We start from the raw sequence: 23662 nt of genomic DNA on the forward strand, positions 1-23662 counted from the left end.
TCATCTTCTACCTTATTTGCATATGTACGTATGTTTGTATACAGGTGACTTTAAACAGTTGTCATAAAACGGTGTTCGCATGAGGCGATTTTCTAGGCAATTTTAGAGGCGATCAGTTGAATCAAAAGTTCGCTGCACCCCAACTTCATTGGAAGCGATTAGTGGCGTTTGTTGCTTTCAACTAAAAGTTGCCTCATGTAAACACCGTATAACCTCACATAATCTAATTAAATTCTTTTGATGAATGTAAAGGATATACATACATACACATATACATATTTAGATAGCTAGGGGCCGTTGTATTACACTAATATTTTTTTTTGGTATTCTAATATTTACACCATTCGTACGAACTATTTATGAAAGCTTTATGTATGCGCACGAATTCATAGCACGGTCCGTTCCTGGGCCATCTATTAATCCCACAGAATGTATGAAATTATGTACATATGTAAGTACGTCTACATATGTATACATACATAATTACCTAAGTATGTAAGTACGTTTGTAGGTTACAAGACTTAAGCAATTGTCGCAGTGACATTAAATGATAATTGTATGTAGCATTAAATGTTGGCTTTACATGTATTGTACATTCCATTCATGCACACAAACAAACAGAGGTATGTGTGTGTTATAGAAAATTATATCTGATTATAAGAACATACTCGAACAATAACGAAAAACAATTTAGAAACAAAAAATGCTAATTTAAAAAAAAAAACAGCACAAACAGTGGTTTTATCGTGAAAATTTGAGCTTCAAAAAATGTTTGTCGGTTTTTGTTTTTTTAATGTAAAATGTGTCTTAGAAAATGCAAAGTTAAAATTGCCACTATTGAAAGGAACTGTGTATGTAGAACTTAGGAAAAATATTAAACAAAAAAGACTCGTATATAAATAGGTATACACACATACATACATATGTATGTATGTATGTATGTAAGTATATTGTACAGCAAATGCATCGGCGAAATGCGAGACGTTCATTTCACGAAAAATACATACGCCAAATATCGAACATATAGAAATGTCGATGCCAAAATTTGGCCAGTTTCAAGAAGCAATTATTGGAGACTTTGATTTACTAAACAAAAAAAAAACATACCGCTTAACTGTTATCGTGTTTATCGTACAGATAAGGCTAATATTTTTTATATAGAGCTACGTTTATGTTTCGTGCTTTCCAAATTTTGGCTTCGATGTTTATATATATGTATGTATGTATTTACTAAGTATAACATGTATGTATGTACACAATGTACGTTTGTACATAAGACACTTGCTAAATGCGCAAATGTAATTTCGAAAACTCAAATGACCTCCGACAATCATCATAGAATATCTCATTAAATTTTTATAATTTTTATTGTAAATACCCTAAGGAATATTTGTTCAACCGGAGTATAGTTCCTGCTGTGTTCACTTTTTGTAATCAAGAGCAAGGAAAGACCAATATTACCCTACATTATCTTCGTTTTACAAGCGCGATTAATTTTAACTCTAATATTTATCCTCACTTGGCTATTTTCTCTTTTCGTATGTGTGCGCATTAGGGTGTGACGCTAAAATTTGTTTTTTTTTTATTTATTCGTTGGTTTTGCTTAATTTTTCCGACAGCGTGGGAAGATGAATTATTTTTAAACGAATTACCGTCATCCCTTGCCATTTAAGTTGGAGACAAACCGGTGTCGGCGCTGTGCTCTCTTTAGTGCCAATTTTTATGACAGCAATTCACACCAAAATAAATATTTTTTGATCTCTTCATCTCACTCTCGCTTCATGAAGTCTTAGAACAGTGAAGATACCAACCACTCGAATTTAAGAAGTTTACTCTGACAGCCTTCTTCGGCATACGTATAAGGTCCTTCAAAAATTTTACATTTACGAGTTGGACGTCGAGGAGCCTATAAACTCATGGCTGATTTCAGCTAAAGTAAGAAGCTACACACTGAAGGAATAGGTCCCTAGAATTAAAAAAGTTTAATGGCCAAAGTCTACGAGCGAAGTATCTAGGAGTCATAGATATTAAAAACGAGTAGCGAAGCCTTCTTCTCTGTAAATGGCTTTTTGAGAAGACACGATGGGGTCTTAATGAAAAAGTTGTAATACGGATGCATACAGTGGTGGGCAGCCTTACGGAACCAGTATAAGCATGTAAAACTAGGACTGTAAAACTACAGGGGCAATGAGCAGTTGCTCTACGCACGCCCTTCACATAACGTACACTGCACCAGCATCGGCAGCTGCAGGAAACCATAGAGCACCTTCGATTTCACTGGTATAATAATGGCAGTTACATGCTGCTTGGATGTTAAAGGTTTTCCGCTATAATTCTAACCTAATGGACTTATGTTTGTATGTATGTGTTCGGTAAAACTAATTTTTGTCATTAAGTTAAATTATTTTTATTTAATTTTTTTTTGCACATCAAAGCATATTCATCAATGAAGTCTTCGGTAACATTTACACTCACACACGCAATTGTGTAAGACAACGTAGTTAGATGTATAGAATTTATGTATTGTTCAATTAGAGTAATGTAGTAAATATTAACAAAAAAAAAAAAAACGCTGATACAATGCAGTCCATGAAAACGTTAAAAACGAACGACATAATATTTAAGCATAAGAAGAAGCAACAACAAAAAATTAATACTAAATATAAATGTGTCCGAAAACTACATAAAAAATAAAATAAAATATGCTACATAGATGACACAAAATTTAGTGGCACGAAGACTTAATATTTTCGAAATTTAACATATGTATGTTCGTCATTGATTGAAAAAATAGGTTTCTAGTATTTTAAGCGAAATGTCGGTAAAGCAAACTTCATTAATAATTCAAAATAAATGCTTATACATATGTTCATATTTTTATTTATACATATGTATGTATATACTATGTAGATATGTAGTATATGTATGTTTATGGGGTCAATCCATGCCAAATCGAGCAATGGTTAAAATCGATCATTTTTTTATTTGAACGAATTTTAGTCATATATCATATAAGAAAGTTCTGTCACAATTTTTTTTTTTCAAAAGTGCATAATTTCACAATTTCTCAGATTTTCCAAATTTATTTTTGGAAAATATCAAACTATCATTTAAAAAATGGTCCTCGTCTCATTATAAATTTAATAATTGGGTTTATATAAGAAAAAATTTAAAAAAGATTCGAAAAATAAGAAAATTGCAGAATTTTTTAATTAGAAAAAATGTAAAAGCACAAGCTTATGTATATAAATTTTTTAATCATTTTTTTCCACACTGCCTCTAACTGATCTTAAAAGCTCCGGTGATTTAGTTAAGATATGAATTTTTGAACCTTGGAAAGAAAACGTCTTTACAAACTTTAATATAAATTTAAGTTATTTAACATAACTTTATTTAGAGTTTTCAAAAAAAATCCCCATTCAAAAATAGGTAATTTAAAAATTATTTAAATTTTTTTTAGTTCAAAATTTTACAATTTCCTGGTTATTGCAAGTTTATTTTTTGAATATCCCAGAAACTGCTGGTTACAAAAAGGGTTCTGGTCTTGTTTTAAATGTGATATTTGGCTTTATATAAAAAATATATATATTGAAAAAAAAAGATTCGAAAAATAAAAAAAATTCCAGAATTTGCGAATTAAAAATATATATAAATTTATATAAATCTTTGGATTATAAAATGCCTCTAAAATTTTAAGATGTTTTTTTAAGATATGAATTTTTGAAACTTGGAAAAAAATATTTTGTGCAATTTTGAATATATGTAAATTTAAATTATATAAAAATGGTTTAACATAACTTTATTTAGAGTTTGCCAAAGAGAAACTTTAATATTCAAAAATTGGTTTCTTAAAAAAAAAACAAATTAAAAATTTCAGGATCGTTTATCGGTGTTGTATAAAAGTTTAGACACAAATTTTTATAAGTTTTTGCTTTTGCGAATTTTTAATATCAAAATTCTCTAAATTTGTTTTATAACCCTTAATATCACCATTAAAACGAGACCAAAACCATTTTTGCAATTATAGTGTTTTAGATATTCTAAAAATAAACTTGCAAAATTCCCCAAATCGAGACAATTAAAAATCAGGTAGTCTAGACTTAACTTACGTAAGAGATTGTTAATGATTAGTCAACACGTCAACTTAGCCAGAAGCGCAAATAATTTGTATTTTTCATTCCAGCTGATTTAAACTTTGCCGCCGATAAGCCAGACCAAAAATATTTCTGAAGAAACATATAGTGCGTTGGCCAATATATGTATTAGGTTCCGTTACGTGAATTAAGTCTAGACAAACTGAGCCTTTAGAATTTTGATTATCTTTCAAAAATATTATTTTTTAATTTTTTCCCTTGGCAGAACTTCATTATATGTGACCTGGTCTACGAAAAGGGAGCTTACGTGCGAAAACTAGTTTTCTGTGAAAAAGCTGTTAAAAGTAAAAAGCATCTCATCTTCCATCCGAATCAACCAAAAAGTGAAAATTGATTTTATGACACCTAAGCCCCCTTTCCGTAGACCAGGTCACATATTATAGAAGAAAAGAACTGAATTCGACCATATCCGATTTGATATGGATCTACCCATACATATGTATGTATGTATTTAATTTCAAAGAGTCTGCGTAAAAGCCTTCGGTCGATCGATCGCATTTGCAGCTGATGGCAAAATGCGCTCAAACTTTCAAACCAACATGTTTATGAAAATAAGAAACTAAAACAATGAAACAGAAATATACATATAAGAAGTAAGAAGTGTTATAAAACACAAGAAAGCATAATTATTGCATGTACTGTGTTTGTAAGTATGTAATGTAGAACAAACAAATAAATTTGGGTCTCGTTTGCAAAATGCGCTGTTCTAGGCACATCTAGAAATAGTATTGTAATTTGTAATGTATTGTAATTGCGTCGATGTCTTATTGTATGTTGTTGTTATAATGTAATGTAATGTTACGTTATGTTTCGTAACATAACGTAAATGAAATGTATATGTAGCCTGAATAAGAACAAAAAAAAAATAAAAATAAATGAAATGAANATATGGTATCACAGCGTTACTACTATTTGCCTATGTGTGAGGAGGATACTGCGCCTTAGTGGTTTCAACTTAAATCAAAAACTTTGACTTTACAGACTAATTTTGTTTTTAAACGCTCTTTTGCATTGGCTAACGCAAAAGCTCTTATTAGGCGCCGCGAAGTAAGCGGGCATTGGCTAGTAAATAATAAAAATAAATGTACACACCCCGCAAAAGAGGAAAAATTATGAAAAATTATTATTTCCGGGGGAAACTGATTTGGAGCAGAAAGAGGCCATTTGGTTCGAGAAATGCCTGTGAAAATACTTACTTACAGTCAGCGATTTAATAAACCGCCCTTTTGTGGTTTTGTGTGTGAATTGAAATTTACATAAATTATTTAGTGTTCCAATAACTATGTTTTTCCGATAAATAGTAAAAGGTACTTGTTTCATGTCGCCATTTTCGTGTGTATGTAAAAATATATGTACAGGGGTTGGAGATTTGTCAGGGTAACGTTTATATCGAAAGCACGCAAAAGCTCTTACATCTCTCGCATCTGCTTGAACCGCACATTAGAAACAAGTAGGGTTGCCAGACGTGCCGATTTAATCACGATAGTACTAATTTTTCCCATTCCGCAAATCAGTACGGTGGTTTCCTGAATTTAAAACCAAATGTACTTATTCAGCCAAAAATTATGAAGGCCTAATTAAAAAATATCCAATTTTCGAAAAAAAAAAAAAAAAAAATCGACAACACTACGAACAGGATTCCTTGTGATTGCCTTTAAAGAATTCAATATGCGTACATCAGCACGACCCCTCCATACATAAGGACTGTTGAAACCCAGGGAGCTTTTCACTAGCTTTCCGGGGGCAACTATTATATCTTTAGCTTGGGGTCGAACCGACAAACATAAATAATTAAGCTAATTTTTATACACAAGATGGCGTCCTCTAACTATTTCCTTCGATTGTGGACCTATACGACCAGCTGGAAGAGCAGCAAAGTAGCGGCTACAGCAGGAAACTGCACTGCGGATAAGTTGGCCTCGGAGGGCACCCTTGTGTCTGTGTCCCCAAGTAAGGAGAGATGGAGTAATTTTGACTACATGGGACTTCTCGTCAACAGATGGGTCTCGTGCACGATCAGAACGCTGGACCAAAGCAGGACATGTGCAACTGCACAGTCCTTCACGCTCTCCCAAGAAACGAGCTCTTTCGACGGGGTCAGACCAGAGGGAGAGGGGTGTTAGCTGAGTAGGATTGAGCTGACATACGAAGAGGTGTTTGGCGTCTTCAAATGCTGGACACTCAATGGGGTTATCGGGTTCGATTCTGGGCAAATAGCTGTTGGGGCGTCTACCACATTCTGACCGTAATTGGACCAGAGTAACGCAGGTCTCACAAGCAGTCGAAGCGCTGTGTCTGCGATAGGTGATGATTGGGCTTCGGGCACGAATCCTCCTCCCATTTTTTCCGCTTGTCTTGATCTACGAGTTTCTAAATCTCCAAATTAAGGTCCTTTAGGCGGGCGACCTGGTATGGATGGTCGCGCGTTCGCCAGTATATACATTTGTTGATGGTGGGAGGGCGGCGAAGAAGCTGTCGGTTAATTACGAAGTAAAGTCGTTCCAATCACCTTTTTTTGAAGTTGACGTAGGTTCCGTGCTGCGCGGGAGCAAATTCGGTGGGGTTATTGATCGATATGGCTATGGGTAAGTGGTCTGATTCGAGTGTTAAATAGCCGTAACACTCGATCTGCGGCACTTAGGAGGTTGTGGAACCACCGTCATCTGATTACGATCTCGTAAGTATAAAGTTTCCATCATCTCCGGATTTTGACAAAAATGAGGTCAAAGTGTTCAAAAATAAATTAAAGCTAGAACTCTCCATTACTATCCCTTAAAATACCATCCCTTCACCTTAACTTTGTGGTCACTTATAGTAATATATTTATTATTTTCGTCCAACAATAAAACTTACTGAAAAATTGTGCTATTGAAAAAAAATGTTTGTCAAAATCATTTTTGGTTGTTCAATAATTGACTATAAGTGACCTCAGGGTCAAGGGTCAGCACAAAAAAATTCTATCAAAAACAGCTTTAACATTCTCCGTACCAAAATCAGTGTTGCCCTGTCTGATTATAATTGCTTTATTACTATTGTGTATGTACTTATGTATGTTTATACATATGAATATTTTCAAGCAACACCATTCTACATATGTATGTATCATAAAATACCTCTTCAGCCTTTTATACTACACCAAATTGTACTTAGACATGGTTACTGGAAACCAGCTGCGTTGCCATTGCCGCAATTAGTTGAAGTTGGAATTTTCCAATTGACTGCACTTGTGAATATCTTCAGTGTTCATGAGTTGTGAGCTATATTTACAAAACTTCATTTTCATTTGTATGAACGCATTAAGTATGAATGTGTATGATATGTATGTATGTTTAGAGAATACAAAGCGTACTTAGCACTTCAGTAGCATCAACATAGAAAACGCATTGAGAGTGTAATTGACTTAAATTTGAAGTGCAATTGAATGGAAAAGTGCAAACTCTATTCGAGAAAGTTAATGACATGAAATCTGGTTGAACGTTTAATATATTTTACTGGCATGAAATCAATAAAAACTACATTATTAGGTTAGGTTACCTCTTAAATCAAAACAAAACAAGAAAATAAAAACATATTTTTATTGCAAACAAAAAAAAAAAACCAAATGCAGAAGGACCTGTCTCTACTTGCTTTGAGAAACTGGCGGTACTTTGTAAAGAAAGAGGTAACTTTAACAGGTCTATTCTGCGCTGGTAATAAAAAGTTTGTAACCGGTAAATAAAGTTCCTGTAAATTTTTAAACCCTTTTCGCATTCTGTGCTCTCTTGTAACCGGTAAATTTGGTTACCATCTCATAAGCTGGTAACAAAATATTGCCCCGTGAAATATGCAATACAGGAATTACCACAAATCTTTATAGCTGAGTTGCTGAATATTTTCACTGCGTTGCCATCGTACCTAAAATCGCGGTGACAAGAAGTGGTAACATTTTTTGGTAATACAATTTTCCGGTCACAAAATCTTCGGTAACGTGCAGAATAGACCTGTAAGTCATAAATTAAGCTAAATTGTACGACTCGACAACAGTAGCATTGTCTATTGTCGAACTGAAATAAGTAAACGACTAAAATCTTCGAAAACTATACAGTGCTGCCAAGTTTTTCCGTTTTAATACATTAGTCGAGTGGAAATTTTAGGCAATGACATGAAATTTTCGGTACGATTCGACTCTTGAAAAACCACTTGCATTCGTCACGACTCTCGCAATTAGGGTGATTAGCTCTGATCCCATACTTTTCGTGTAAAATCCTGTAAAAATGTCAAACAGAAAAATTACACTCTGAAGTGGGTATAAAAAGTGAGTAGCAACAAAAATTGCGGTAACAAAATAAGCATTTTTCCTAAAAAAAACGTCAACCAATGATCGCTTGACACTTTTCATGATTTTACCAGAAGAAAAAGTTCGGGTAAAATCTTGCAACATCGTTCTCTACACAACTCTCCAAAAATCGCACCCATTTGCAGGATTTTGGAGGAATTTGGAGTATGGGATCATTTTTCCTGTAACTTCCTGCAAGTTCGTGTAAACCCCAGTAAGTTCATGGAGTACTGGATCAGAGCTATTTCCACCATGAACCAAGCAAAGGCTCCCGCAATTTTTTAGGTGGGAAATGGTTCCAATTTTGTTCACTTATTGTGAAAATTTTTGTGGGGTGCACTTTCCCCTAGTCCGCCCCCCCCCCCGTGGTTCCACGCCTGATAAAATGATTTTGACAAATTGTTCTGAGCTAATAGACGCGCCAACGTACATATTGTCGTAGCTGCGCATGCTCGCCGACAACTTGTGCCGTTTCGTTGCTAATTAAAGTCAAGTGATTTTGCTTGGCAATTGACGCCGATGCAATAATATACATACATAGATATTGAGCCGCGCAAAGCCAAAACAAGTCAAACGGCAGAGTAATTGAAAGTAAACACAGCGAGCCCAGGCAGCGAATACTGTTTGTTGCAAGGGCCGCGCCTGTTTTAACTTCATATGCATATGTATGTTCGTATATACATATGTATGTATGTACATATTTATGTAAATGCAAGCAATGCAAATGCAGATATTTCTATGTACATACATATATGTATTTATCTTGCTGCGGTGAATCGCCTCTGCGGAATTTGTGGTGAGTTGAGGCATTTGGTTTGTTTTACAAAAGTTCATAAGCATATTTTATGCATATTACTCTTATTGTCCATACATACATACATACATACATATTGTCCTCCTCTTCACTTTTGCTCTATTCTTTCAATTTATTTTAAACTTTCTTGTGTTTTTGTTTTTAATTTTAAGTACACATATGCAACCTCACTCACAAACAGTGTTGCCATAAGTGAAGACTTATCTTCAAAACTAAGATTTTTCATGCTATTTTTTTATTAAAAATCTTCAAAAAGAGATCTTCTAAAAATATCTTCAAAATTAAGATTTTTGTGTATGATGTAAGGTTTTTAAAATTTGAGTTAAAATTGTTAAACTTTATTACATTATGGTAACCAGCAAATGAAGGAAGAAAAAAAATGCTGTTTATGATAAAAACGTTGCGCGTATGAAATACCCTCCACTATTATCTGCCTTCTTCTCTCGCAAAGTAAAACGTATACTGCGATTTCGAAACGTTTTGAAGTAGATCGTACTTTTAGTGCCCGCAGCGGCCCAAAGAAAAGTGGAAAGCGTTAAGCATTTTTCACGGACCTTGTTTTTGTATGGAGAAAATAAAAAAAGTCCTAGCCACTTTATCATACTGAAATTGCATGGTCTACAAAACTGCATAATCCAAATCTTTTTAAAAAATCGAATTAAAAAGCTCTCAATTGTTATGAAACTTTGCCGGCTTTTGACTTCTTGGTATTGTAAAGATTTTTTAGCTGTGAAATCTTATTTTGAATATTTTTGTTGAAAAAATTAAGATTTTTAAGGGACTTTCTCTGGCAACACTGCTCATGCTTATGTTTCTTATTTCTTGTTTTATTTGGCTGTGTTTTATACATTGTAGCTCATCAATTCAATGTCTGTGGGGTGGGTTCACACTCATGCGATGAGAATCGTTGAGGCAGCGAGCTCTCGGTACATATGTATGTACATAATGTATGCCTGAAGCCAGTTTAGCTGCTGTTGTGGAGGCATTGGAGCCATTCAAGTGGTTTGCATGTGAGCGCAAAGCGAGGGCCTGTTGGAGCAGCGCTCAGCTGCTGGTGTGCAGTCGAAATGGGTAAAGTCGGTTACAAAAGTTTTCGCAAACAATGCGCTCGACAGTCTTCGCATAAACTTCTAAGTAAACAGAAGAGTTACTGCAGTTCCATTAAGTCGAATAATCAAAGCGAAAATAAAAATTGTTTTTTTTTCTGTTTTTGTAGTAACTAGATAAAGGTGAATGAAACACGCGTTAGTAATCCATAACATTCCACTCGACAACAAATATCAAAAAATATAAAAAAACTATACTCTATAGATGGATTTGAATCGCTAAAATAAATCTGCAATAGAGACTAGTAATTGTTAAAGCGAAAAAGAAGCATTGATGAGCATCGAAAACGAACAGCATTTAAAAGATTCAAAAAGCGAGCAGATAATAAAATACATACATAGATTAGTATGAGCATATGGTGAGTATGATTTTTTTCTACAACTTCTAAATATTTTCGGCTTTTCTAGTTATTATCATAATTTTTGCTATTTATCCATCGTTCATGCTTAAGTTGCTTGCTAACTTGCCAAATACCATTAATTTTTGCGGTTATTGTTGTTGTTTGCAATTGGGAAAGCACATGTGTACATTAGGGTGGCCAAAATTGTATTTGTATTGTATGGGGGTGTATTTATGTATCTATGTATATCAACTTTCAATTTTCTGCTGTAACCAATACAGGGCGCTCAATGACTTCGAAATGCGCTACTGCATCCCTCTGAGGTTGGCAAAAATATTGATAATTTTTATAAAAAGCTAGTGTTGCTATGCCAACTGAAGCTGGTTACATTTTTTCAGCAAATTTAAATTTTAAATATTTTTAAGCTGCTTTCAGTCTAACCTAATATTCGCGGCTTGCGTTTTGGTACGCATGCCGTCGAATTTGGTTTTATGCGTCACCCGAAATTGGCTAGCGTGCGTTTGCATTTGATTTTATTGAACGAAACGTCAAATCTAAATGTCAACGCAGAACAAAAATTGGAAATTGAGTTAGCTTCATACGCACGCCTTTCAATTTCGGTTGGTCCCATACAAGTTGCATGTGTACGAGAAATTTTTGACAATCAATTGGCGGCGTACGTGTATATTAGGTTATCCTGTTAACCAATCGCTTGGTTAATATATGGACAATATAATTCTAGAGTAAAATATAAACATCTCATGAGCATTCTCTAAATTTACATATATTTACTTAGAAACGTAATGTTCGATGTCAGCATCTCTTTCGGCAAGAGGAGAAATTTGTGAAGGTTGCCCCAACCCTAACTCGGAAAAACATTTTTTTTGGACCACTCTAATGTACATACACACACACACATTGCTAGCTGATACTTTCGAATTGCTGTTCGAATGTCATCACACCTCCTCAAATACCTTCAAACAAAAGTGGTGTAGCTGGAGGACACGTAATAGCTTTCATTCCGCGAACTTCCCAGAGCAAATAGGCAAATACATTTGTATGTATGTATGTACGTACATATGTCTGCATGTATATACATATATACTTATATATTGTCACATTTTTAAGTGGGCAGCTTGAGGAGGAAAGGGCCATGCTTAACGGCGTTCGAGTGAATTACAATAATTGCCGTGTTTACGACTATTAGGGATCTGTACAAAGTCAATATACATACATACATAAGTATGTACTTGTAAATCCTTCTAACGCACAAACATAAGAAAGAAATAAGCGCGAGCCTGTCGGTGTTAATACAATAAAATATGGTGAAAATAGGGAACTGCAATGAATGCGGTCACTCCCAGTGCGATATCGGTAAACGCGTGCTTGGAAATTTGCATTTACTCACACGCCCTGTAGGAAAAAGTTTATTGAACGTATTCATTAAACTAATATCGGTATTCGGTAAGCAGTCTCTAGTTACTAATAGATACTTTTCGTGTTGAACATTGATATTGAAACCAGTTGGTATTCAGTTGTTTCACGTCTCTAGTTAAAATAAAAAAAAAATACTAGTTTGGCAGCTGGCTCGGAGCAGGTCACAAAATGAAAAATATTGAGGAAAAGATAATTGCTTTCGATTTAACTCTATAAAACGCGAAAATTAAAAAATAAACCTAAATAGTTTAATATCCAAAAAAATTTAATGAAATCAAAATAAATATAATTTTCTTTTTGAAATAATAAAATCGAAAAATTAAAGGAAAATTCAATTAAAAAAGTTAAATTAAAAAAAATTCGCAGCTCCGAGGACTCGAACCTCAGATCACTCGTTACTATTTGCTCACTCGGACATTGCAACTGTTGCAATGATATACATACATAGATACATGTGTAGCATACTGCATGAACTGTCACAAATTTATAGTCTCATATTTAGTGACTTGAGATGAGAATACCAGCATTATTCACAGAATAAGTTCTAAGAGAGGTACAAAACATAATTGGCGAAGGAGTAACTACGTATAATGAGAGCTACAACATATTTATGTAAAATGCCCTTTGAGGATTTGTGGGACGGGGCCCATTTGAATTGATGATTGTGATGGGAATTTCTCTTAGCGATAGTGGCAGAGATAAATACTTCTGAAGTTACCGCAACCAGATATGAATGGAAGGGCAAGGATATACTACTAGGAGTGCCAAAATCTGGAACTCGAGTATTTCCTCCTTAATCTGATCGAATTAAGGCATTCCATGTTATTCAAGTGTGAAAAAAATGTATGGTCCCAGAAGAAAAGTAGTGTTGTGCCAAGAGGCATTTGTTTTGCTTGAAAATAAAATATTCTCTTCCATCCAGGCTACTAAATGACAAAAGTTTTATAAGGAGTACGCTGGTATTTCTGCTCGTGGAGGGTAAATGAAGTTCAAGCTACCCGCAGCACAGCGCATACCATTCATAAACTTCTGTTTCTAAAAAAGGCATGGTTCGATGATTTTTCGAGGCTAGCTTATAAGTATCCGCAGGTTTCACTCCACGTTTATATATCAACGTAACTCGTAGTATATGTGTAAGTAAATATGTATTTCAACATGATATAATATTTTATTTCTGCTTTCATTTTAATAGAGCTGTAGGTATTTATAGGCGAGTTAGGAACTTAGGGCATTGAAAATTTAGTCTTTATAAAATCTCGTCTACATGGTAGACTTTGTTACGGAAATATGATAAAGTGGTTCCAGGGATATGCCACGTGGGCATGAAACATAAACCTCAACAAACAATTTCAGTACTTCAGTAGTATGGTATTGGTTTCATATATGTACATATGTATGTACCTCTCTCCACATAAATTGCAGTACCATGTCTCAAATCCTTGCAGAAATAAGCATTATGTGAGTTTCCAATGTGTATGAGAGGTACCACGCCCCCTTTTCCAAGTACCAAGTTCCAGTACTCTGTCGAAAAATAACATTCTACATTTAGGCATTTCGATACGAATATCATATGGATCATAATTCCTTTTCCCTTGCCGCAAACTGATCAAATTGTAAGTTCCGTGTTTGTGAATTTCCTGCAGAGTTTTTATGTATTCATAGTAGTGTTATATGAAGTATTTTGATAGTGTTTTTCTGCGTTAAAAAAAAAGTCAACCAACTTGCCCAGTGTTAGCGCCGCACCTACTATGCACACAAGTATGTACATACTAGAGATGTTTCGAATGTCAATGTGCGAATATGCGAATGCGAATGTTAGGAATAACATTAAAAAAGCTTTAATAAACTTAAGTCATAGTTTTTATTACTCAAAAACTTTGTAAATTACTAGAACATTGAACGAGTGCTTAACCTATACAGTGCTTAAATCTAGTAGTCAAAGTTCAAAAGGGGCATATTATATTTCAAAAAAGCACTTTTGCTGCCTTTTCTCTCATGAGGTGATTTTTTAGAGGCTCGTATATAACGCTGGCCATTGAACAACTGCTCACTTGGAGGGCTGGCGGGTGCAGCGCTGAAACATTTGCGGGCCAGATCTGTTAATTTGTCGTATTTTAGTTTAGTTTTCCATCAATCGAGAGGATGTTCACCGAGATGAGCTCATTTTTCTTTAAGATAGACCTTCAACTGAGCTTTAAATTTACATTTTTTAATGTCTCCAGATTCTACATCCGTGCCTTCGCTTTCGCGAATTTCGCGAATTATTTCTAGGTTGCTTATAAGACTTTTAGCAGTACTTGTTGACGGCCCAACAATGTTGCTTGATATACTACTTAACCGTTTAGCGCCTGAAGCTAAAAGCCTGTTATTGTCCGCACCCTGGTTAGACAGACTAAAAGCCATTTCAACAATATTAGAGGGGACGCTCTGCCCATGTATACATGCGCATGCGTAAAACATTCGTATCATTTGATGCGAATGGGTAAAATGGTGCGAATCATTCGCATAACGAATACGAATGCAAATACTCGGAATATCCCTGGTACATATACATATATAAATACCTATGTAGGTAGATGTGACACTTGTGGGAATTTAGTAGATAGTAATCGGTGTGTAGATATGCATGTACTTATGCATTTATATCTATACATTAAAACTTTAACTGAAAGGAAAAGAAAAATAAGTAAAACCAACTTGCTCGTTTGGATAGTGTTAAAAATTCAAAATTCTAGTGGGAAAAATGTCCACTTCAAGGTTATTCTACTACTACAAATTGCAGGTTAGCTTTTATGTATGTATGTATTAGGGATGTTATTTTTTCGATTTTTACGATCCCGGGATTTTCGGGATGTCATTATCACAATCCCGGGATATTCATTACTTTTCAAAACTTAAATGGAAAAAATTGCTTCTATCTCTCCTACCATAAAATAAATAATAAATAAATGGGTTTGAAACCTACTTGCTTATTTAAAGTGGCATTTTTTTCGCTCTCTGACGTCAGGATTTATTGTAAAGAACTTTGTAATTTCAAAGATATGATTAATTCCAAAAATTATTTAAAAAATTCAATGCAATGTAAAATAAAAATTTGGGTAGATACCAAATGAAAGAGGAAATTTCTTTAGAAACTAAAAAAAAATATTTTTTGGATTCACAAGGATGAGTAGGTAATTTTTTAATCTGATAAAGTTAGAAGGACGAAATTCGAGGATGTTATCGAGTTTACATAAGTCCTTAACATATACTTTTTTTTCAAAAACAAATATTACAAATTTCAAGGATTAATTAAATTCATTTTCAATACAAATTCCACAGAAATTCTACAGAATTTCCTCTTTAATTTGATACCTATACTTCTTCTTTAACCAGATTTCACTGAATTTTTTAAATAATTTTCCTATATTTGGCCCGTGGCTTCGCAAATATATTGATTTTTGTGTGTAAAATTTACCATCGCACGGTGTTATATGTATAATGACATTTGTAAAAAAAAATATTAATTATTAAATTAGAGATATAGCCAATACTGGTCATGAAAAGTAGTTTCTACTATTGCCATCTGTGCAAATTACAAATCCCGTAATTTCGGGACTAAAAAAGGTCGGGATCCCGGGATCCAGTTTATCAGTGATTCCCCCAAAGGCATCCAGGTGGACTCGACGGGTCGACGTTGGCATGACAAAATGGGGATTCAAAAGATGTAAGGGGGGTTCACGAAAATGGATGAGACCATGTCTTGGTTTTACCTATCAAGGGGCAAAAAAATTACAAAAATTTTCGGTGATTCTTGACAAGATGTGTTTCAAGCTTTACGATTCTAATTTTCAGATTTCGTGGCGAAAAATGTTTAGGAGCTACGGTTTTTAGGAGGTACGGAGGTACGGACAGATTTTGCAAACAAATTTTAATTTTTTTTTTTTTGCTTTTTTATGATCTACAAGCTTGAAACATTTTTTTTTCAGTTAGGGTGGCATATGGATCAAGTAGCCTGCTTATTTAGCTATAATTTCTCCTTTTGTTTTTAACTTCCCTCTCAAAGTTAGAAACTTGGACGAAAATTTGATGAATTTGTTTTTCAGTGTTCTACAAAGTTTTATACTTGGGTTTGTATGGTATTTGTAATGGAATGAGCTGGTGTTAAATAGTTGGAAAATCTTAAAAATTAATAAATAAACATACATAAGCGTCAAACGATATTATTTTGAATTTGGTCCGCCAAAAACGACCTTTTTTTAGAAATTTACTTTTTGATGCAGAAATATTCCTAGAGCATCTAGATGCATTTCTGCATCAAAAAGAAAGTTTTGAAGAAAATGTCGCTTACGTTATTTTGGCGGTTAGGGCTCGATATGTCCAACACTGTAAGTTTTTTATAGCATTAGAAAGAAAAGTACGGATAAAAAATTGTCACTTGTTTTCGTATAATTTTTGTTATTATTTATTATTCATTCAGGTCTCAATTAAGTTTGTTTTCGACTTATTGCGGTGCTCGTAATTTGAAAAAATAAAAATAAAAATATTGCAAAAAATAAATCATATAAAAATCTTACGTGAACCTACACACAAGTGTGACTAAATAAATAAGAGCGCGTGCTGTGGGAATAAAATACATATGTATGTGCATACGTATATCAGCGGCAAAGAAATGAGGCTATAAAGCTGATGCCAGATAAAACTTTGTAGCTTTGCGTGACATTTATAAATTTGCCAGCAAAGCGCCAGACGCAAAAGGTATGCCACAATGAACGCCAAGAAATCAATTTTGCACTGCTTTTTTACTCGTCAAAATTGCTGTGGATTTAAGATATTTTGCTTTAAAATTATCAGCAATGTAATTGAGTTTTATGTTTCAGCATGAATACTCGAATTTGGACGAAACAAAATAAATATTAAACCGGCTGATTGTCAAAGCGCGCAAAAAGATGGGAGTTGGCCATCTTTTCGCTTCGCGCTGCAGCTTCAATGATCTATGTGGCATGCTTTGTGCATTTTCATACAATTCATCTTAGCTGTCAAAGCGAATCTGTCACGTAAAGCGAAGCAAGCGTTTCATGTGGCATCAGCTTAATTCGTTTGGTGTTTTGTTGTAACTTCAATTAATTTTGGTCAACTCGCCGTGAATTATTTAAGCACTTTGAGTCATAAGTGTGTATGTATGTATGTACACATATATATTTATGTTTGTATGTCCATATGTTTGTACTTTCAAACGCGTGGGATGAGCGCAGCCGCAATAGCAATGGCAATAACAACAACAATGACCATGTTAACAAATTAATGTCTAATTTGAAAATTGGGCCAATTACTTTCGAGTCGCCCAAAAAGTATTTTTTCTTTCGTATTTGATTTGCCTATTATGGACAAAATAAATTGCATTTAACGAAATTAATTAAATAAAATTGTATACAATTTTCTTACAGAATTCCGCTGCTAAACTACTCAACTCAGTAATACAAATCTTTAATTTCAACGAAAAATACTAGCAAAATATTTTTGATGATCACAATTGTTTGGCTAATCTCTGCGCAAACATTTAACAAAATTCCTCTATACGAACAATACGGCGCAAGGCAAAATCGAATCGACTGATCGCATCATCACCAAAAAAAGGCAAAAGTTTAACAATAGTAATTACTCGTACCACCATCAGCAACATTATAAAAAATACTAACAAAAAAAAAAATTGCAGCAGCAGTAAGAGACCTCCACACCGGTTTATAATCGCCTGAGAGCATTTTTCATAAACAACCAATTATAAAGAGACGCTCAAAAACGCTTTAAAATCATAGCTGAACAACAAGAAGACACTTTGCTCCACAGCTACAGCTGAGAAACGTGAATCATTCGACGACACGTCACCAGCACGCCGAGGTGAGCAGAGCGGCGCAGGGTGCACGCGTCTACCGTCAGCAGTTAGTTTAACGTTTCGTTGTTTTTCAATCCCCCAATAGGCAATCAAGTAGCTGTGGGACGCGAGATTTCGAGACAAACAAGTTAAGAACGCGCTTTCGAGCAACAGCAACATCAACGACAGGCGTAACAGCCAGGCCAGCCCACACGCTTCCTTGGTACATACAAACGCGCGGAGACAGTGCTACTGCAAAAGATAGCGATTAGAGCTCAGCAGCTAAGTACATAGCAACAGTAGAGTGTTGTGTTGGAGCTGCCTTCCGCACGCGCTTAAGGCGGGAGACAGACAAAAATAACAACAACAACAATACGCCAATTATAATAACAGACGCAACAATAAATTAGCATCGGTTCTTTGTTTTGGTTTGTCGCCGTCGTCGTCGTTGCCGTTGCCGTCGTCGTCGTTGCCGTTGCCGCCTCCAGCACCGCTGTAGCTACGTTGTCACATTAACGTTTTGGAATATTTGTTATTTAGAAATTGTGTTTGGATTGTTGTAGCGATTCATATTTGGCGATGGCGTCACAAGGTGTCGCAGCAGCTAATTCAAGGCTGGCGCAGATGCAGGTGAGTGCTCGCTGTTCTTACAGGGGATTTACATACATATGTACTATGTATGTATATCAGAGACATAATAAAAGTCAATCACTCAGAGAAAAGAATAAAAGTCAATCAATAATCATTATATTAAGATAAATATATTTCGAGTCATCTTTAGTTATTATTCAAGGACTTATATTATAAAAGGCTTTTCATAATGATTATGGCTTATTTTATAAAAGGCCTTTCATAATAATTATCATTGAGATAAATATTTTTAAGTCTTCAGACTTTTATTTTAAGACTTATATTATAAATAGATTTAAAAAAAATTTCTCACACATAATTATTACCAAAGGACTTTTATAATTCTTACGAAAATTTTTACGGCTTTTTTAAAGCTCCACCATGAAATAATAATTAATCTGAGTCTCTGATGCACATGCATATATGCATACATATGTATGTATGTACATACATATACATATGTACACTTGTATATTAATTTGCCTTTGTACGTCTGGGCAAATTTGTTTTAGTAGATATACAACTTACATAATTTTATACATATGTATGACTATTAATTTACATATGGTGAATTACAAATGCAAATTTGGTTTTGTAGACATTAACGCATTTAAATAACCGACAAAAGTGGCACAGTCGTGAAACCGTTCATACGGCGACCTCAAAATCGAACAGTGGTTCAGTTTGTGCGATTCGTGACATAGAATATGGGAAGCTTCATCTGAAAGACCATTACATACTTATATAAAGCAATGCCCGTTTTTAAACAATAAAAATACAGGTTGATTCAATAATATCAGAGATTTTCTTTTAAGTATATATAACTAAAACAAGACAAAATTTGTCGAAATCATTTGTTTATTTATTCATGGTTTTTAGTCTACGGCATTTATGTATGAAACAGAATATCCATTAAATGTCCATCGCGACTCCTCTGTCAACACAGGATGCATGTGTCGAGATTTTTCATGACCGTTTGGTATAGTTCAAGCCGTATATCATTTATAACGCATATGATTTCGATCTTCAGTACTGGAATAATCTCGTTATTATTGGCATAGACCATACTTTTCACGTAGCCACAGAGAAGGAAGTCCAACATTTCGGCGGTCATATCCAAAAAATGTTGCTCCATTTCCATTTAAAAATCAACCTTTTTGACCGTTTTCGGTCATTTTTGGAAAATACTCGTATATTCATCATTCGAAAGTGATTGAATAAAGAATAAAAATTTAGATATTCGTTATTTGAAATTACTTGAATGATGAATCAATATTTATTCATCATTCGAAAGTGATTGAATGAAGAATAAATTTTAGAAAAATTATGAATGAAATTTTATTTTTTATTTGAATAATAATTCATTCAAAAGCGCCCATATCTGGTTATAAGGTCGCAAAATACAAAAAAAATACCATTTTAACCAACTTCAAAAAAAGGAGGAGGTCATCAATTCGTCGGAATACACATACCTATATTTTGTATGTATCTACAGTCAGTCCATAAAGTTTAGGTACCAGGTTAAATATTTAATTTTTCGTAATTTTTTATAAAAAATATTCTTATTTCTATAACAAAAACACCAAAAACAGAGTTCCAAACCTTATGCACAAGTAAAGAAACTTCTGTAAATTTTCAACCAAATATTGCAATTTTTATTTACACTCTTTAGGAAAAAGTTGAGTACGCAGTTTTTTAGACAATTAAATTTTAGTATAAAAAGTGCAAGGTCGAAGTAGCTAGGCATTATATTGATTTTTAGCAATTTTTTTTTTGTTGAAGGTGTCGCTCATTTTCTCCATATAAAATAATGTTTGATAATTTTTTTATATGGAAAAAATGTGCGACACCTTCAACAAAAAAATTTCCCAAAAATCAATGGTAAGTCCTAGCTTCCTCATACTTGCACTTTATTATACCAAAATTCAATGGGCTAAAAACTGCGTACTCAACTTTTTTCTAAAGAGCATAAATAAAAAGTACATTATTTGAAAGAAATTTTGCAGAATTTTCTTTAATTTTGCACAAGGTTTAGAACTATGATTATTGGGGTTTTTGGTGTAGAATTAACCATAATTTTATAAAAAAAAATTTGCGAAAAATAAAATATTTAAAAAATAGTTTCCCGTATTGTAAAAAATTCGCTGTACCTGAGCATTACATTTAAAAAACACGTAAACCGATTTCGATAATTCTTTTTTTTCGTCAGAAAGGTGGTACCACAAGGGTGGTCGCTTGGTTTAGATACGATCAATGGATCCTGAAGAAATTAACGTTACTCTTAAATTTTTATATGAGAATTTTAGTCGGTTATGTTTTTGCTAACAATTACTTGTTTGAAGTCGGTTCAAAATGGAATATGAAAATTTAACAAATTACATACAAGTGTACGCATGAATGTACGCCTATTTTTTATAATTTATGGAGAATGAGGCCGGCTGATCTATGCAATTACTCACTGCTTAAATTAGTTATTTTTTGCAATTTTGTTTTCATTATAAAGCTATCTGTAGATTTTTGTCTGATTTAATTTGCTTAGCAATTTCCAGCATCTTAGGTGGGCGTCTTATGACCGCTACATGCATACATAAAAATCTACACATGAAGGTGTGCGCCATCGATTAGTGAAACCCAAATGCTAGGAGCTGACATATTAGGGAAAAGTTAGAAAGTCAGTATTATTTTTATAATGTACGTAGCCAGGGCCGTCGAGCGAGAGGTTTCGCAGATTTTTGATTATACCTGGGTCACATGCTGCCGAGATAGGCTGATATTTCACTCAGCCACCGATATGGTTCTAAAAAGTTACTAAATGTATTTTTATGTTTTTTAAATAAAGACGGTTTGTTTATATTATTTGTACTTAATATGCTTTTTTTAATTTTTGAAAATGGGAATTTTTTCAATATTGATTAAAAGCCCTATTCGCGTGTTGTAACAGTCAATTGTCACAGTTCAATTGTCATTATCGTGTCATCAACTGTTGTCATAGGTATGCACAGTCAATAATGACAAGCGAAAAGCTCGTTTTAGTTGCCAATTGCGGTGAAAGCTTTTCAATAGTGAAACAGCTGTTCTTCGTTTACATTTTAATTTTTCTTTTTGACTGCCACTGCAACAGACGGGATTTTCGTTTAATAAAATACACCGCAGCAATGGATTACCAAACGCCGGAAAAGTGAGTAAAAATTTTGTAACTTTTTTCACGCGAATAGGGCTGTTACTTACAAAATTGAAGCGTGTAAAAGCAAATTGAAATCATAAAAGATAATGAACAAGAATTGCTTTAAAGTACTTGAATCATGTAAACCGGGTGTAATTCAATTTGCAAAAACTAGTTTGAATACCTTTTTGGAAGCATACTATGGTGTTAGTGATTCGGCGTCGACGGAAGAATCTATTGATATAAGCCAGGGCTAGTCAAATTTAGAAGATGCTTGTATTTCATTTTGATACTTCGAATGGATAAATAATCATGCAGAAGTCGGGCTATGGTTCAGCTATTTGTATAATGATTTGGGTTCTTGTAGCACAAGCATGAAATATGGACTTTTCCGTAAATTTTGTAGTGAGTTCTATGCAAAAATACGGTGGCGTAGCCGGAGTTGGACTGATGGAAGTTTTTTGTAATACATACAGTTTTCTTTACGTTTACAAGCGATTTGTTTTTTTTTACGATTGGGAATTTAATTTTTTCCTATTGGTTTTTAATCGAAGAAGAAAAATATCGAAGAGAAAGGATAAAGTTAATGAAAATTGCTATATAACAATTAGCTTATTCTTCAGAAACTAAACAAAACTAAAAAGTTTATATATGTAAATAGCTTCGTTAAAGCATTTTAAAATTGAATGAAATGAAAACTATCGAAAACATCGAATGGGATGACTATCGATTGTTTTACAACTCTACTTAAAAACAAACAGTATTACTTAAAAATACCTCTAAAGAGATCAAGTAAACGCTAGTAATACCCAGCCGAACTAAGAAAATTATAAAAGTAAGTTCTAACCATTTTCATGAAAAAAAAACAAAATTAGTTGATTTAAAACTAAATTTTTACTTAAAAAATAACACCATTAGTCGAAAATGCCGCTAGAGACTAAAACTAAGATCCCATTATCGACGCCATTGACCGATTTTCGGCGCATTTCATGTAACGATTGTGTGAACAAACACAACTTTACGAAATGCGGCAATCTGAGCCGAGCTTGTGCTGACTATAAACAACCAAAATTAATACTGCTGTACAGACAATGTGAACACTATTTTGCTCAAATTGTAAAAAAAGCGACGATACTGTGACCATATTTAGTTTGGCCGATATGCACCGAAAAAGATTGTCACAAAATGCGATGATAATGGTAAAACACAAAAAAAAATATGTAAATATGTACCACTCAGACACGATGTAAATCGGTACATATTGTGCTATTTGCGCCGATAGTGGGATCCAAGCTTAAGTAAATCAGAAAGAGTTTTTAAAATTCAAAGTTAGCGCGAAAATTTTCTCGGACAGTTTAGGTGATAGAATTTTTTATGAATTTTCTTAGATTAATATTTAATATTGCTTATTCATTTTTTCTGTGGGCTTCCCAAAAATTTCATAAAATAACAGTTTTAGTTAGAAATACTCCTAAGGACTAAGTAAATCCGAAAGACTTATGGAAATTCGAAGTTAACGCTAGTAATTCGCGGCAACATTACGGAAAATGAATAACGAATTTTCTCACAATTCTGGTTATGAAATTTTTTTATTATTTTTTTGAATAGCTTAGTACTTAATACCATAATTGGTTATTAGTTTTTAAGGAAGGTACCATCTTAGGCCTGTGTTACTTACATAATAAAATCATTTTGAGGTGATGAGCTCAAAACTAAAATTGTGACACACCTTAATGTACATACGTATGCATTTAACTATTTATGTGAAATGTCTGAATGCTAACTCATATGTCTACTCTGTTGAGATGAATCATGCTTTGTTTTAATTAAAATTACTCCTATTTCGGAAAG

At 33.8% G+C, this 23662-nt stretch overlaps 1 protein-coding gene and 1 long non-coding RNA gene across 7 annotated transcripts in view; one reads left to right on the forward strand and one right to left on the reverse strand.

The window, feature by feature from the left end:
• Window positions 1-23662, forward strand: part of LOC108358189 (zinc finger C2HC domain-containing protein 1C) — a 48197-nt gene that overhangs the window by 15766 nt on the left and 8769 nt on the right. The window contains exons 1-3 of one of the 6 annotated variants that reach the window (XM_017609375.1): window positions 10254-10354; window positions 10500-10748; window positions 17594-18648. In XM_017609375.1, the coding sequence (XP_017464864.1) occupies window positions 18598-18648 (51 nt within the window). In that variant the 5' untranslated portion in view covers window positions 10254-10354; window positions 10500-10748; window positions 17594-18597. The other 5 variants (XM_017609370.1, XM_017609371.1, XM_017609372.1 and 2 more) reach the window with 5 other exon arrangements.
• Window positions 8231-21953, reverse strand: LOC108358191 (uncharacterized). Its single transcript, XR_001846727.1, has 3 exons — window positions 21944-21953; window positions 17797-17807; window positions 8231-8370 (listed from the first exon to the last, which is right to left on the reverse strand). It is a non-coding gene; the product is annotated as an uncharacterized LOC108358191 (long non-coding RNA).

This window comes from Rhagoletis zephyria, unplaced genomic scaffold (genome assembly GCF_001687245.7).
Source record: "Rhagoletis zephyria isolate East Lansing unplaced genomic scaffold, Rhagoletis_zephyria_1.1 Rzeph_scaffold_00221, whole genome shotgun sequence".
NCBI lineage: Eukaryota > Metazoa > Arthropoda > Insecta > Diptera > Tephritidae > Rhagoletis > Rhagoletis zephyria.